The sequence below is a fragment of the Plasmodium berghei genome, assembly GCF_900002375.2.
Source record: "Plasmodium berghei ANKA genome assembly, chromosome: 13".
NCBI classification, from domain to species: domain Eukaryota; phylum Apicomplexa; class Aconoidasida; order Haemosporida; family Plasmodiidae; genus Plasmodium; species Plasmodium berghei.
Genome location: NC_036171.2, coordinates 1,426,713 through 1,439,078, shown reverse-complemented (window position 1 = coordinate 1,439,078; position 12,366 = coordinate 1,426,713). Strand labels below are relative to the sequence as shown.

General features: G+C 22.6%; 5 protein-coding genes across 5 annotated transcripts; 3 read left to right on the top strand and 2 right to left on the bottom strand.

Moving 5' to 3' along the window:
- Nucleotides 1-1,211: 1,211 nt before the first annotated feature.
- Nucleotides 1,212-3,211, top strand: PBANKA_1336300 (GTPase-activating protein, putative; the record flags this gene model as incomplete). Its single annotated transcript, XM_034566976.1, has 2 exons — nucleotides 1,212-2,238; nucleotides 2,415-3,211. The coding sequence occupies 2 exons, from the start codon at nucleotides 1,212-1,214 to the stop codon at nucleotides 3,209-3,211; spliced, it is 1,824 nt and encodes a 607-aa protein (XP_034423519.1).
- Nucleotides 3,212-3,977: 766 nt separating this feature from the next.
- Nucleotides 3,978-4,427, top strand: PBANKA_1336200 (conserved Plasmodium protein, unknown function; the record flags this gene model as incomplete). Its single annotated transcript, XM_034566975.1, has 1 exon — nucleotides 3,978-4,427. One exon carries the CDS (start codon nucleotides 3,978-3,980, stop codon nucleotides 4,425-4,427), a length of 450 nt encoding a protein of 149 aa, XP_034423518.1.
- Nucleotides 4,428-4,721: 294 nt separating this feature from the next.
- On the bottom strand, nucleotides 4,722-5,807 carry PBANKA_1336100 (dihydroorotase, putative; the record flags this gene model as incomplete). Its single annotated transcript, XM_034566973.1, has 1 exon — nucleotides 4,722-5,807. The coding sequence occupies one exon, from the start codon at nucleotides 5,805-5,807 to the stop codon at nucleotides 4,722-4,724; it is 1,086 nt and encodes a 361-aa protein (XP_034423517.1).
- Nucleotides 5,808-6,675: 868 nt separating this feature from the next.
- Nucleotides 6,676-8,502, top strand: PBANKA_1336000 (HSP20-like chaperone, putative; the record flags this gene model as incomplete). Its single annotated transcript, XM_034566972.1, has 7 exons — nucleotides 6,676-6,951; nucleotides 7,060-7,128; nucleotides 7,239-7,601; nucleotides 7,683-7,738; nucleotides 7,860-7,915; nucleotides 8,123-8,220; nucleotides 8,362-8,502. The coding sequence occupies 7 exons, from the start codon at nucleotides 6,676-6,678 to the stop codon at nucleotides 8,500-8,502; spliced, it is 1,059 nt and encodes a 352-aa protein (XP_034423516.1).
- A 340-nt stretch (nucleotides 8,503-8,842) lies between these two features.
- Nucleotides 8,843-11,260, bottom strand: PBANKA_1335900 (DNA-directed RNA polymerase, alpha subunit, putative; the record flags this gene model as incomplete). The annotated part of the gene is made up of 1 exon (XM_034566971.1): nucleotides 8,843-11,260. The coding sequence occupies one exon, from the start codon at nucleotides 11,258-11,260 to the stop codon at nucleotides 8,843-8,845; it is 2,418 nt and encodes an 805-aa protein (XP_034423515.1).
- Between the last annotated feature and the right edge of the window lie 1,106 nt (nucleotides 11,261-12,366).

Here is a 12,366-nt window from a genome sequence, read left to right as displayed (position 1 = left end):
AGTTTTTTAAAAGAATATATATGTTGTTCCTTTGGTATATTTCCTTATGATTATATGTATATAATATAAAATATGTACAAGCCCAAAGGAATTTTTTAGTATGCTTTTTAAAATAAAAGAGAAATGCATAGAATAATAATTTTTTTATTATGGCTGTTCATACAAAAAATGTATGTATTATATATACTAATGCTAAAAACATGTTTCACAAAAACAAAAAAAATAAGTAAATGGTAATATATGAGATAAAAAATATAGAGAAGATGTGTATATTAAAAAAAAATTAATAAAGTGTATTATTTGTTTTTCGTTGTTAGTACATTAACATGTATAAAACAATGGTAACTATTCCATGTTTTATTTTAGCTATTTCTTATACAAATAATTGAAAATATGAACTAGAGAAAATCATAAAATATGAGATAATTATATTAATGTTTATTATTCGATTTCTTTGAGCGCAATTAAATATCATTATATGAACATGTAAATATTTATTTATTTATATACACATAAAGAAAAAGCCACGCCTCTTTATTAAACAATAAGAAATTGGTTAAACAAAATAGAATTTTATAAAATAGTTTTACATAAAAAATAAAACTATCTAGACAATAAGAAATATCATCATAAGTCATTTTACACAATGTTTTATTTAAACACCTAACATATTTTACTACCTTTTTTTTATTGTGTGCACCTCTAAAAAAAATAAATAAAAAATATTATTTCCATATTAATATATTTATATAATATATATTTTTTATTATTGCCACAATTACTATTATTATTATTGCTATTATTGTTATGATATCCTCTGCTATTTCTGTTTTTATTTGAACATAACGGTAACAAATTAAACTAGTAATATTTATAAACTCCAGTTTTGAAGAATTGTGAGAAAAATAAGTAATAATTATATATTAAGCATTTTATTATTTTGTGTTCTTTTTTTTATTAAAAGTAATTTATTTTAACGATATTATAAGCACTTGCATATATATATATATATATATATATATATATATATTTCCGCATTATAATTTTTTGAATATCTATTATTTTCCTGAAAAAAGAAAAAGAAGAGATACTGCAAAAATAAAGGAAATACATATAAAAATATTAAGCCCTAAAAGATTACCCGGCAATAAAAACTTGCAATTTGTGTATAAAGAAAAAATGATTGTTGTGTGATAAATATATTTAAGACAATGCATGCAGATAATTTTTTAGAAGATTTACAAGGTATACATTTTGATGACTTTTTAAAAAAATTTCCTTTAAATGAAAATGATATATTAAATTGTGAAGATAGTACAGATAATAATAAAAGTGATTATTTAAGTAGCAGTGTTGAAAATAATGATGTGTATAATAAAAATAATTTTATATTATTATTAGCAAATAATATATTAGATGATAGTTCCAAAATCATCCCACCTTTACGAAGGGTTTATTGGCCTCTTTTATTGGGTATATATAAATATAATAATTTAGAAGAATTAACAAAAGAAATAGAAAAAAAACGAAATTTATATAAACGTGATAAAGATGAATATATAACTAAACAAATTAATTTAGATATTCAAAAATTAGATCCTCGAATTTTTCACCCACTATCGTCTGATGATAAAAATCCATGGACTTTAAAACAAAAAAATCAAGAATTAAATAATGAAATAAAACAAGATATTTTAAGAACATATTCTGAAAAAAAAATATTCCAAGATGAAAAAATAAGAGATATATTAAATAAAATATTATTTATATGGGCAAAGAAAAATCCATCAATATCATATAAGCAAGGTATGAATGAAATAGTTGCTATATTTTTTATTGTTAATTATCGTGAACAAATTATGCAAAATGATATATCAAATAGTTGTGATAATAAAAAGTATTATAAAGAATATCTTACATTGTTTAAAAATGATGAGGTTGAATCAGACACATATATAATATTTGATCATTTTATGAATATGGGATTAAAATATTTATTTTCATCGAGAGAAGACAAAAAAACACAATTATCAAAAAATTCATGTAAAACTGTATTATTACAAAAATGCACATATATATTCCATAAATTATTAAAAAATTTGGATAAACAATTATATAACCATTTAATATCTTTAAGTATTGAGCCACAAATATTTTTGCTTCGATGGGTCCGTCTCTTTTATTGTAGAGAATTTCCAATAGACGATACCATCATTTTATGGGATATTTTTTTCTCAGGTAAATTATTGTCATATTTTATTTTTCCCCATCTAATATCATTTTGGTGGTTTACAATATATGGGAATGTATTTATTTGCTGTTTTTATATACTTGTCTACATATATATATGAACTTTCTTAGTGATTGCTTCTCTCTTTTTTCATTTCTATACGTATTCCATTTCTTTTTTTTAGATTGTTATGCAAAAAATTGGAAAAATGGGTTTGAGTTTGATTTCAAAGGAGACATAATAGAAATCGCACACATGACTTCAGAAGTTTTTCCTTTAATAGATTATTTTTCTATATCTATGGTTTTATTTATTAAAACATTTTTACTCGAAAATGATGAAAACTCTTGCTTAAAAAGATTATTTAAATATCCTCCTGTTGAAAATATAAGAATATTAATCGATTTATCAATTAAGTTACGACAAAAATATGAAAAAAAAGAAAAAATAATTAAAAAAGAGGAATTTCAAAATCCAAATAATATTTTCAATAATAATTTTGGAAGTAACAATATTGGAAGTAACCAAATTGGGGGTAATAATTATATTACCAATACTGGGAGCATAAATAATATTTCTCCATTAAGTTCAAACCGAAATTCAAATACAAATAATAATTTAAGCACATTTAAAATTAAAACTGATATAAATAAAAATAACATAAACAATATAAATGATCAAATTAATGAAAGACATAAATATATTAATGTTTCTAGTCTAAGTCAAAAAATAAAAAATGTTAATATACCAAATTCATTAAATACTGTTAATAGTAAATTAAATAAAGTCATAAATAATTTAAATAATTTATCTTACAATGTTTTAAATCCCCATCATCGTGGAGATCTACAACAAAATATTTTTAATTTGAATGAAATACTTAAGGAATTAAAATATATAGAGCAAATTTCAGAAGAAAAAATGGAAAACCAAATTGAATTTGAAAAAAAAAATGATGAGCCATACATATATTTAGGGTGATTTATCAGTCTCTAAAATGTGTGTACATATTTTGCATATAATTTTTTGTTTTGTTTTTTTCTTCTCATTTCACATTAAGTTTTTTTTGCATAGTATGCACTTATAGTTTTTGTTAATATTACTAATGAATTATAAAAAAACAATTTTTCGAATTTCGCCATGTGCAATCATTTTATGCATTAATATGTTTATTATGTATGCATATGTGTATATGTATGTAAGCACAGTTTTAATAACTGTTTAATTGCAAATTCTTGCAATACAAGAGTTAAAAATAAAAATAGAATAAATGAGTTTGATATGTATATTTTTTTGAAGCAATCTTTCTTTATATTTGAAAAATAAAAATGAGTGAAAAAAGAAATATGAAAAAAATGATAGTTGAAATAATGAGCGTGATTTTGCATTTCCCACTTCTTTTTATTTAGTATAATAACATATATGCACATGTGCCTATAAAATGGTCAAGTTTAAAATTAATTATGCCATATATTATTTTCCTTAAATGCGTCTTTTAATTTGTGCATATTTTATTATAATAATAATGGAATGGTAAAACGTGTTTATAATATCGTTTCCTTTTCTTTATCTTTTTCTATTTTAAAATAAGACATAAATAATTATAAAAAAAAAAGTTTTTTAAATAAAAAATTAAATAAGATGATCATGTGTAAATATTAATTGCTGTTCATATATTTATTTGATTTATTGGATTATGTATTTTTGGTATTTTAAAAATTGTATTTTAAACATGTAAACAAGAAAAATGCCAAATAATATTTTATTGTTTAATATATTGGATAATTCAATAGATCCGGAAAAATATAAAAAATTAATTATAAATATTGCCCTTATACTTAGTACAATATCAATACTTTTTTCAATCATTGCAATTTTAGTTGTTAAATTATTTCCTCAAGACCAAGATGGATCATATGAAGAATTAAATATAAGCATAGAAGAAAATACAATGCCTAAAACATTTGTGTGCATAAGAAAAAATTCAATAGAGTCGTCTAATAAAGAGAAATGTAAAATTATCGATTCCAAAAATAGTGTTATAGCGCCTAACAACAAAAAGGACAATTCTTCAGAAGATGTCCAAACACAAAAGGAAATTGAAAACGGAAAAAATTTTAAAAATGACCAAACTGATGTAAAACTAAACGATGTAAAAACAAATTCTCCAAAAATAATAAAGGTAACAATAAACTGATACACTGAATTGTAATTTTCAGTAATATAAAATTTTATATTGTATTTTTTTGTCTCAATTAATTTGTTTGTTTTTATGTCCTTGAAGAGGTGCATATAAAGTTTGATAATTTCCTTTTTAATCAAATTTCGATTAAAATATACAGTAGCATACTTTTTAATTTACCGAAAAATAAATACACATAATGTTAAAAAACAGATGTAGCCAAAAAATGTATTTATACTATATATATAATAGAAAAGTTTATGCAAATATTCATAATAAAAATACATATCATATAAATATGTGTCTATATTAAACGACATCATGTTTATAGGATGCTGTAAAATCAATTGTCTGATTAGCTAAAAATGGAACAACTCCAAAATATTCATTTGGTATTGTAAAATTTTTTTTTTGTATGTATATAATACTATTTTTATTATTTTCGATGGGTTTAGGTTTCAAATTTAAAAATTGTGCAGCATTTTTACAAGCAAAATTTTCAATTTTGTCTAATGAATTAAATTTATTAAATATATGAGCAAGATATGATAAAAGAAAAGGCTGTGTAAAAATACCAGGCTTATAATGAGGTTCTTGTTTAAATTTTTGATAATGTGGAGCCGAGTCAGAACCTAAAAATACTTTAGGGTTTCCCTCTTTTATAATATTGCATAATGCTATTTTATCATCTAATGTTTTAGGTAAAGGTTTACAATAATTATATACATTTTTTACATATTTTTCAATATCTGTATTGTTAAATGAGTAATCATAATTTTTTACATCTACAACATCATCAATAGTTAGATGCAAATGATGAGGAGTAATAGATCCTGCTATATTTGGATATTTTTTAACAAGCTCTATCATATTTTCAGTTGATATGTGTTCTAAAACTATTTTTAAATGTGGGAATTTAATAGATATATCATGTATATGCTGTAAATATTCCTTTTCTGCATATACTGGATTTATATTAGGTTCTTCACAATGTATATGTAAACTTTTATTTATTTTTTCTAATGTAGAAAATATTTTATAATATGGTTCTAAACTTGATACACCATCGTTAGAATTCGTTGTTACATTACTTGGGTATACTTTTATTCCTTGTAAATTGCATTCTTTGTAATTAATTAATATATCATTTTCATCAGTTTTTTTATTTAAATATAGAGTCATCAAATATTCTATACTGCTATCATATTTTATTAATTCATCTCTATATTTCTTGGCTTCTTCACAACTACTTATAATTGGTATAGTGTTAGGCATTACTAAAACTCGATTACATCCTCCTTTTTTTATTGCAGGGACTGTAAATTTTAGCATATCATCTTGCCTTAAATGGCAATGCATATCATCTGCTAACGGAATGCTAAACCCGCTTTCCATTTTATTTTTCCCAATTGTGTTAACTTGATTCAATTTTTTTTTTTGAGAAATGGGGTATAAAAAATAATTATTCAAATATATTTATATACACTTGAAATCTTCTACCCCTAAATCAAATTTTTAATTTATTTGGAACGGAAAAAAATAATAAAGTTCATAAAATTGTACTATATAATAAGAAATACTCTATATAATATAGTGAGAAGAAAAAGAAGTGGTAAAAAAAAAAAATATCCAAATATATTTTATTCAATATAAAAATAGGATATATATAATATACATAATAACTATATGTATGGATATACTTATTTGTAAATTTCAATGCATACTATTATTATATTATTTGATATGCTAATCTTATGAAAATAATTATGTATTGTTGCTGTTTTTCGAAAATGCACACCACTATATATGAATAGTGCCTAAAAAGAGAGTAATTATGTTATTTTCTGATACAAAAAGATATAAAAAAAGGGAATAAAAAATATTTCATTCTTCGTTAAAATAAATAATGTATATACATACGTGTAAATATTCTTACACAATGTGATATTTCCCTTTTATTAGTTTAATTTAATAGTAAAATGAGTTAGTGTTTTTATAGAATAAAAATTAAAGTGTTAGTAATGCTTTGAAAAATTAGTATTAACCACATTATGATGCTATATTTTTGTTTCCTTCATTATAATAATATATATATAGTACAAAATTAGGCAGCTAATTAAATGATGGAAATATAATCAGGGGTAACAAAGCTTCATTGAACCACCCTATGATTGGATATACGTATTTATTTGCTTATCTATTTTTACATGTATTGATGCGCATGCGTAACCATATAACTATTTGACGAAGGCCAAAAACAATTATGCTAAAATTAATAAAGAACTTTAACATTTTTTCAAGCATCCTTTTTTTTGTTCATTTACTTACTGTCAATTGTATTAATAGTTCGTATTACCACTCAAGAATATGCAAGATAAAATTAATTAATCTTTCTAAACCTATAGCTTATAAAATATTAAAATCTGCCCATTTTATAAGAGCTCCTATAAAAAGTATAGCCATAAATAAAAAATCAAATAAAAAATTAATTTTGTCTATCACAGAACAAAATGACAGCGACTTTGATATCGAACTTGAGGTATATAATTTTTTTTTTTTTTTTTTAAATTTCACACATAATATATACATAATTTTTCCCATTTGGTAATTTGGTATATTTTTATTTCTTAATTTTAAAAAAATTCAGAATTTAATGAAAGATATAGAAGATGGAAAACTGGGAAATGAGTCACTAAAGTTATATCGAGAAATTGAGGTAAAATTTATATTTAAAATATATTTAGGAATGCCTTTATATAAATATGTATATGTATTTATGATTTTTTTTCATTTATTGGGATGTCATTACCTTTATTTTAACGTTAGAAAAATGCTGCCATAAAAGAGGAAGAAATAAAACAAATCGAAGAACAGATAGACCAAATGGAAAAAATGAAATCAATGAATGAACATAATGTTGAAGAAGTAATAAATAATACTGACAAGGATTTAAAAACATGTGTTAGAAAGGCATTTTATAATACAGAGGTTAATGAAAATGATAATATGAATGTTAGGAAAGAATACACTAATATTAATAAAATAGAAAAAACATTTGATGAAATTGATGATATAAATAGTCCAAATGAAAATCTTAATATAAATGATATATATAAAAAAATAAATTCTATGAAAGATGATGGTTGTAAATCAGTTCCCTTCAAAGATACTGCAAAGGAGATAATGAAGGTAATAAAAATAAAAAAAATAATATGTCTATAAATATATAAACACATTTATGCCTACATTGATTATTTAATTAATTCATAGTATAAAGGCATGTTACATATGCCATATGAAATGGGAACCCTTTTAAATAATGCTAAGTAAGATTAAAAAGTTATCATATTTATTTTTGCAACAGTTCGTCTTATACTATTAAACATTGCACACACATTCATAAATGTATTGATTATTTATTTTTTAATGGACCTATATCGATTTTAGGTTTGATTGGAGAGAATCATTAGATCATATTGAATTAAATATTCCTATTTTTGATGGTAAAAAAAATAAAATATATTAATTTATTCCCACTTTACTTTTTATATACTTACGAGCAACTATTTTTAGCTTTAAATTATTATTATTTTTTTCATTACATTCCCGTATTTACTGTACATATAAACACAATATTTAATGCACACACAAATATGAATGTACACATTATGCCCATTACATTTTTTATGTGCATTCTACTTTAATTAAAGAAACAAATCAAGAAGATATTTTATTTCAGATAAAAAATGATTATATAAAGTTAGAAATCATGGTGAATGGGAAAAAAATTATTTTATTAGATCATAAAGTAAGACAACAAAAATTTGTAAAATATTTAATATTTGAGAAATCGTTAACCTTGTTAATAATAATAAAATAATACATATGTATATACATGAATAATTATTTTGATACTTACATAAATTTATTTCATTTTTCATTTTTGTAGTTGTGTGGAAAAATATGCTGCGATGATGCATATTGGGTTATAACAAAAGATTATAAAATAAATGAAAAACGCATTCATTTAGTTCTCTCGAAAGTGGATCGTTTTAAATATATTTGGGAAAAACTATTTCAAGATTTATAATAAATCTACTTTTTTATAATTTTTTGGAATTATTAAAATTTTTTTTAATTCATTTCATTAAGCATAGAAATATAAATTATATGTAACCTTTTATAACAATGTTTGTAAATATTTATTCCTATTTATTTCATAGATGCTACTATTTTAGCATAATAACTTCCTAATTTGTATTTCAACATTTTAAAAGCATTTAGTCGAAAAAATAGCGGTTAATGCGAATTACCGAAAAAGAAAAAATAAGAAATAAACAATAAAAAATTAATAAAAATAAAACTATAATAATATATTAGTTCACCCAATACTCATGGGTGTGAACAAACAAAATGGAAATATTTTCGAATCAAGAAGAGCTCGGATTATCACTTAATATATCAGCAAGCTGATCATCCAAATAATTATCATAGTCAAATATCCGTTTGTTTTTAAATTTATCATGTTGTCTTTTATTTCTTCCATCAAGTTTGGTAGAATTTTTATCCTTATTCACTTCCATTTTAAGCCAATCCAAAGTGTCGATATATGGAGGGGGGGTTTGTTGCAATGGCAACATTATATTTGAATGTTTTGGAAAATTTCCTGGGTCCATAAGAGATTGAGTAAATGGATTTTTAAAAATTTGTTCATCCATTTTTAATCCATTTTGATCAGTATTAACATTAGTATTTTTTGTATTTAGTTCTTCATCAACATTAACTATAGGTGGGCCTCCTTCCATTTTCTGTTTAGTTTGTAAATATTTATATCTATCAATGAAAGGCCATAATTTTTTAATTTCTCGATCTTCTTGATCGCATGGAAAATCTGTATCATTGATTATCATTTCTCTAAATTTGTTTAAAATTTTTTTAATATTTTTAATACCATATAATAGAACATTTTTTGGTAGCATTCTTGGATCAGTCCAAATTTCAACAACTAACATTTGTTTAGGATCTGTAAATTCACATCTATCCTCACACCAATATTTTGTTGCAATTTTATGAACAGTGATTCGAACCATTCTGCAAGGACTAAAACTAGCAGTTAAAGGTGTATAATTGTTATTTACAACTTCTTTTATTTGTCTTTTTTTCATACATTCATTATCTGATCCTATTTCTCTTTTATATAAACCTTTATCATATGTTATCCAATGTCCTTTACCATATTCAATTTTAATAGAAATATCAATGTATCCATTTTCTTTTATTGTACATATATATTGTTCTTTATTTACAACTTTTAAATGAGATGGTAATGGGATCATTCCAGCAACTAACATTAAAGGTCCTTTAAAAATTAAACGAATATTTGTTTCTATATTTATTTCTTTACTATATATGCAAACATCAGATAAATTTAAAGCAATTTCAAGTAAATCTTCTTGTGTGTTTTCAATTTTTGTATCTTCATTCATATTATGTATTTTTATACCTACTATAGCATAACCATATATTTGACTTTGACATACATATTTAATTAATGAACCAAATGTGTGTCCATCTGTTATATTTAATGGACCTATATAAAATTTTTGATATAATCTTCCATTTTGTGGATATATTAATACGTCTGTTGCTTCTTCAATTTTAATATCATTGGGGCCAAAATCATATTTGTCAATAAAATGCTCTTTATGTATATTCGAATTTATAACACTTTCTTTATCCTCATTATTTTTTGAATCTTCATTTTCATAATTATCATTTTGACCAAAATCGAAATCTATGCTTGCATCTCCATTATTATTATTTTCTTTCAACATTTTTAATCTTTTTTTTCTTTCTTCATTTTTTTTATAAATATCTCCATAATTTCCAAAATAATTTGCATCACCATAACTCAAACCTCCTCTATCTCGACCCACACTAAATCGAGGATAAAAAAGAAAAGGATGAATTTTGTGATATGGTTCATCCTCAGTTACATTTATTTTATTAAAATAATCGAATAATTTTTTATATATAGGATAATGATTTACATTAAAATCAATTGCTCTAAAACTTCCCCAATACTCTATTGGCATTCTTTTCATTTTGGGTTCCACAATTGGTCTTATTGTTTTTATTTCATATTCTTCATTTTCATTATTATCATATCCTATTTCATCTTTCCATTCCCCTCTATTAAGTATGATCCAATTTTTCCAGGTATATAATTCTCCTTCAAAAAACCCTTTTTTTTTTAAGTATAAAAAATCGTGTATATTTATTAGGCTATTGTCATTTTTTGGTTGTTTAATATTAGGATTTTGGTTATCATTATTTTCTGATAGTTTTTTTAAAAATTGCATAAAAAAATAATAATAATTGTGTATTTTTAAATTATCATTTTTATATTTATAATCCAAAATAACATTTGTTAATCCATCTGGTGTTCTAAATGCATCTTTTGGAAATTTAGGTTCATAACCACTTGCTTTGCTGTTTTTTATTTGCTCAATATAAGTGTCAATTTCTTCTTTTGTTATTTGGTACTTTTTTATGAAATTTGTTTTTTGAAATACTTTATATTCCTCATTTATGTCAGGATTAGTATTATTATTGTTGTTATCCTTATTGTTTCCTAGGATATGTTTTGCGCCATTTTTTGAGGCGTGATATTTTCTGATTGTATAAAATGGTTTTTCTGAACAATTTTGCTTTTTTTTATTTAATCCATTTTCAAAAAATATATTTTCTTTATTGCTTGGGATATAAAATAACTTTTTAACTTTTAAACATTTATTATATGTAAAAAGTATTGTTAATACCCATACTGAAATAGTAATGAGTCGCATTATTTAATTGGCGCTCTTTGCTTTTTCCTTTTTTAATGGTACAAAATTATATACGTATAAATATATATAAACATAAAAAAAAAATAAAAATAAAAAAATCACTATTCCATATTCAATTAAAGAGGAAATTTTACTAAGTATAATATACACATACACATGGGTATCGCTTATGCCCATGTAATATGCGAACAAATACTTCAAAATTTTAGTGTGGAAAATGCATATATGACCTTTTTTTCAAATTTAAATCCGAAAAAAAAACGATAAAAAAGAAAGTTATATATAACTTATATTAGGATGTATTATATATTTTTTGTAAATGTTATAGAAATGTATTTGTAGCAGTGAAATGTCTTTGATCATTTCGTGTTTCATACACAACTTATTATAAAAAATTGAGCAAGCAAACAAATGAGCAAACGAGGAAACGAATAAATAGGCTTAAAGGTTTTTAGTTAATAGGAAAGTTTATCTTTTCATTTTGGTGAAACCCCGAGATTAAAACACATTTGACAATTTATGTTATCTAAAGATGATGGCGTCCGTTTATTTGCATTGATTAATGTTATTTTTTGTGACAACATCTAACATTAGGATTATTATATTTGTGGAATCCTCATTTTATATTTTGCTCAAAAATGTTCGTCATGCATAACCTTTAATTTTAGCATTTGCTTTGTTTTAAATTTTTGCTTAATTAAAGCTTGTATGCGTTTTTTTTCACATTTCTTTTGCAAATAATGTATAAAAAATATAAACAAAATATAAATTTCAATTTACAATGCATTCAGTGTAATTGGCATAAATCATAGTATAAATGTGGAAAAAAAATATTTTTTTTATGTGTATTAAATTTTGCATTATTATAAAAAAAGAAGAAAAAAAAAAATCCCCCCATATGAAATATTTATTTATTTAGTTGTTTTTATTTTTATTATTCTTTACATTTTTAGAAAAATGAAAGTTATGCTATAAAGAGAATAATGGCAAATATTAAGTTTTTCTTTTAAAATATTTTATCTGTGTGTTGCATCAAAAAGATCCACGTAGTCCTAATTTAATTATTATATTTGTACATATTTATTAATCATATATATGTTTATTTA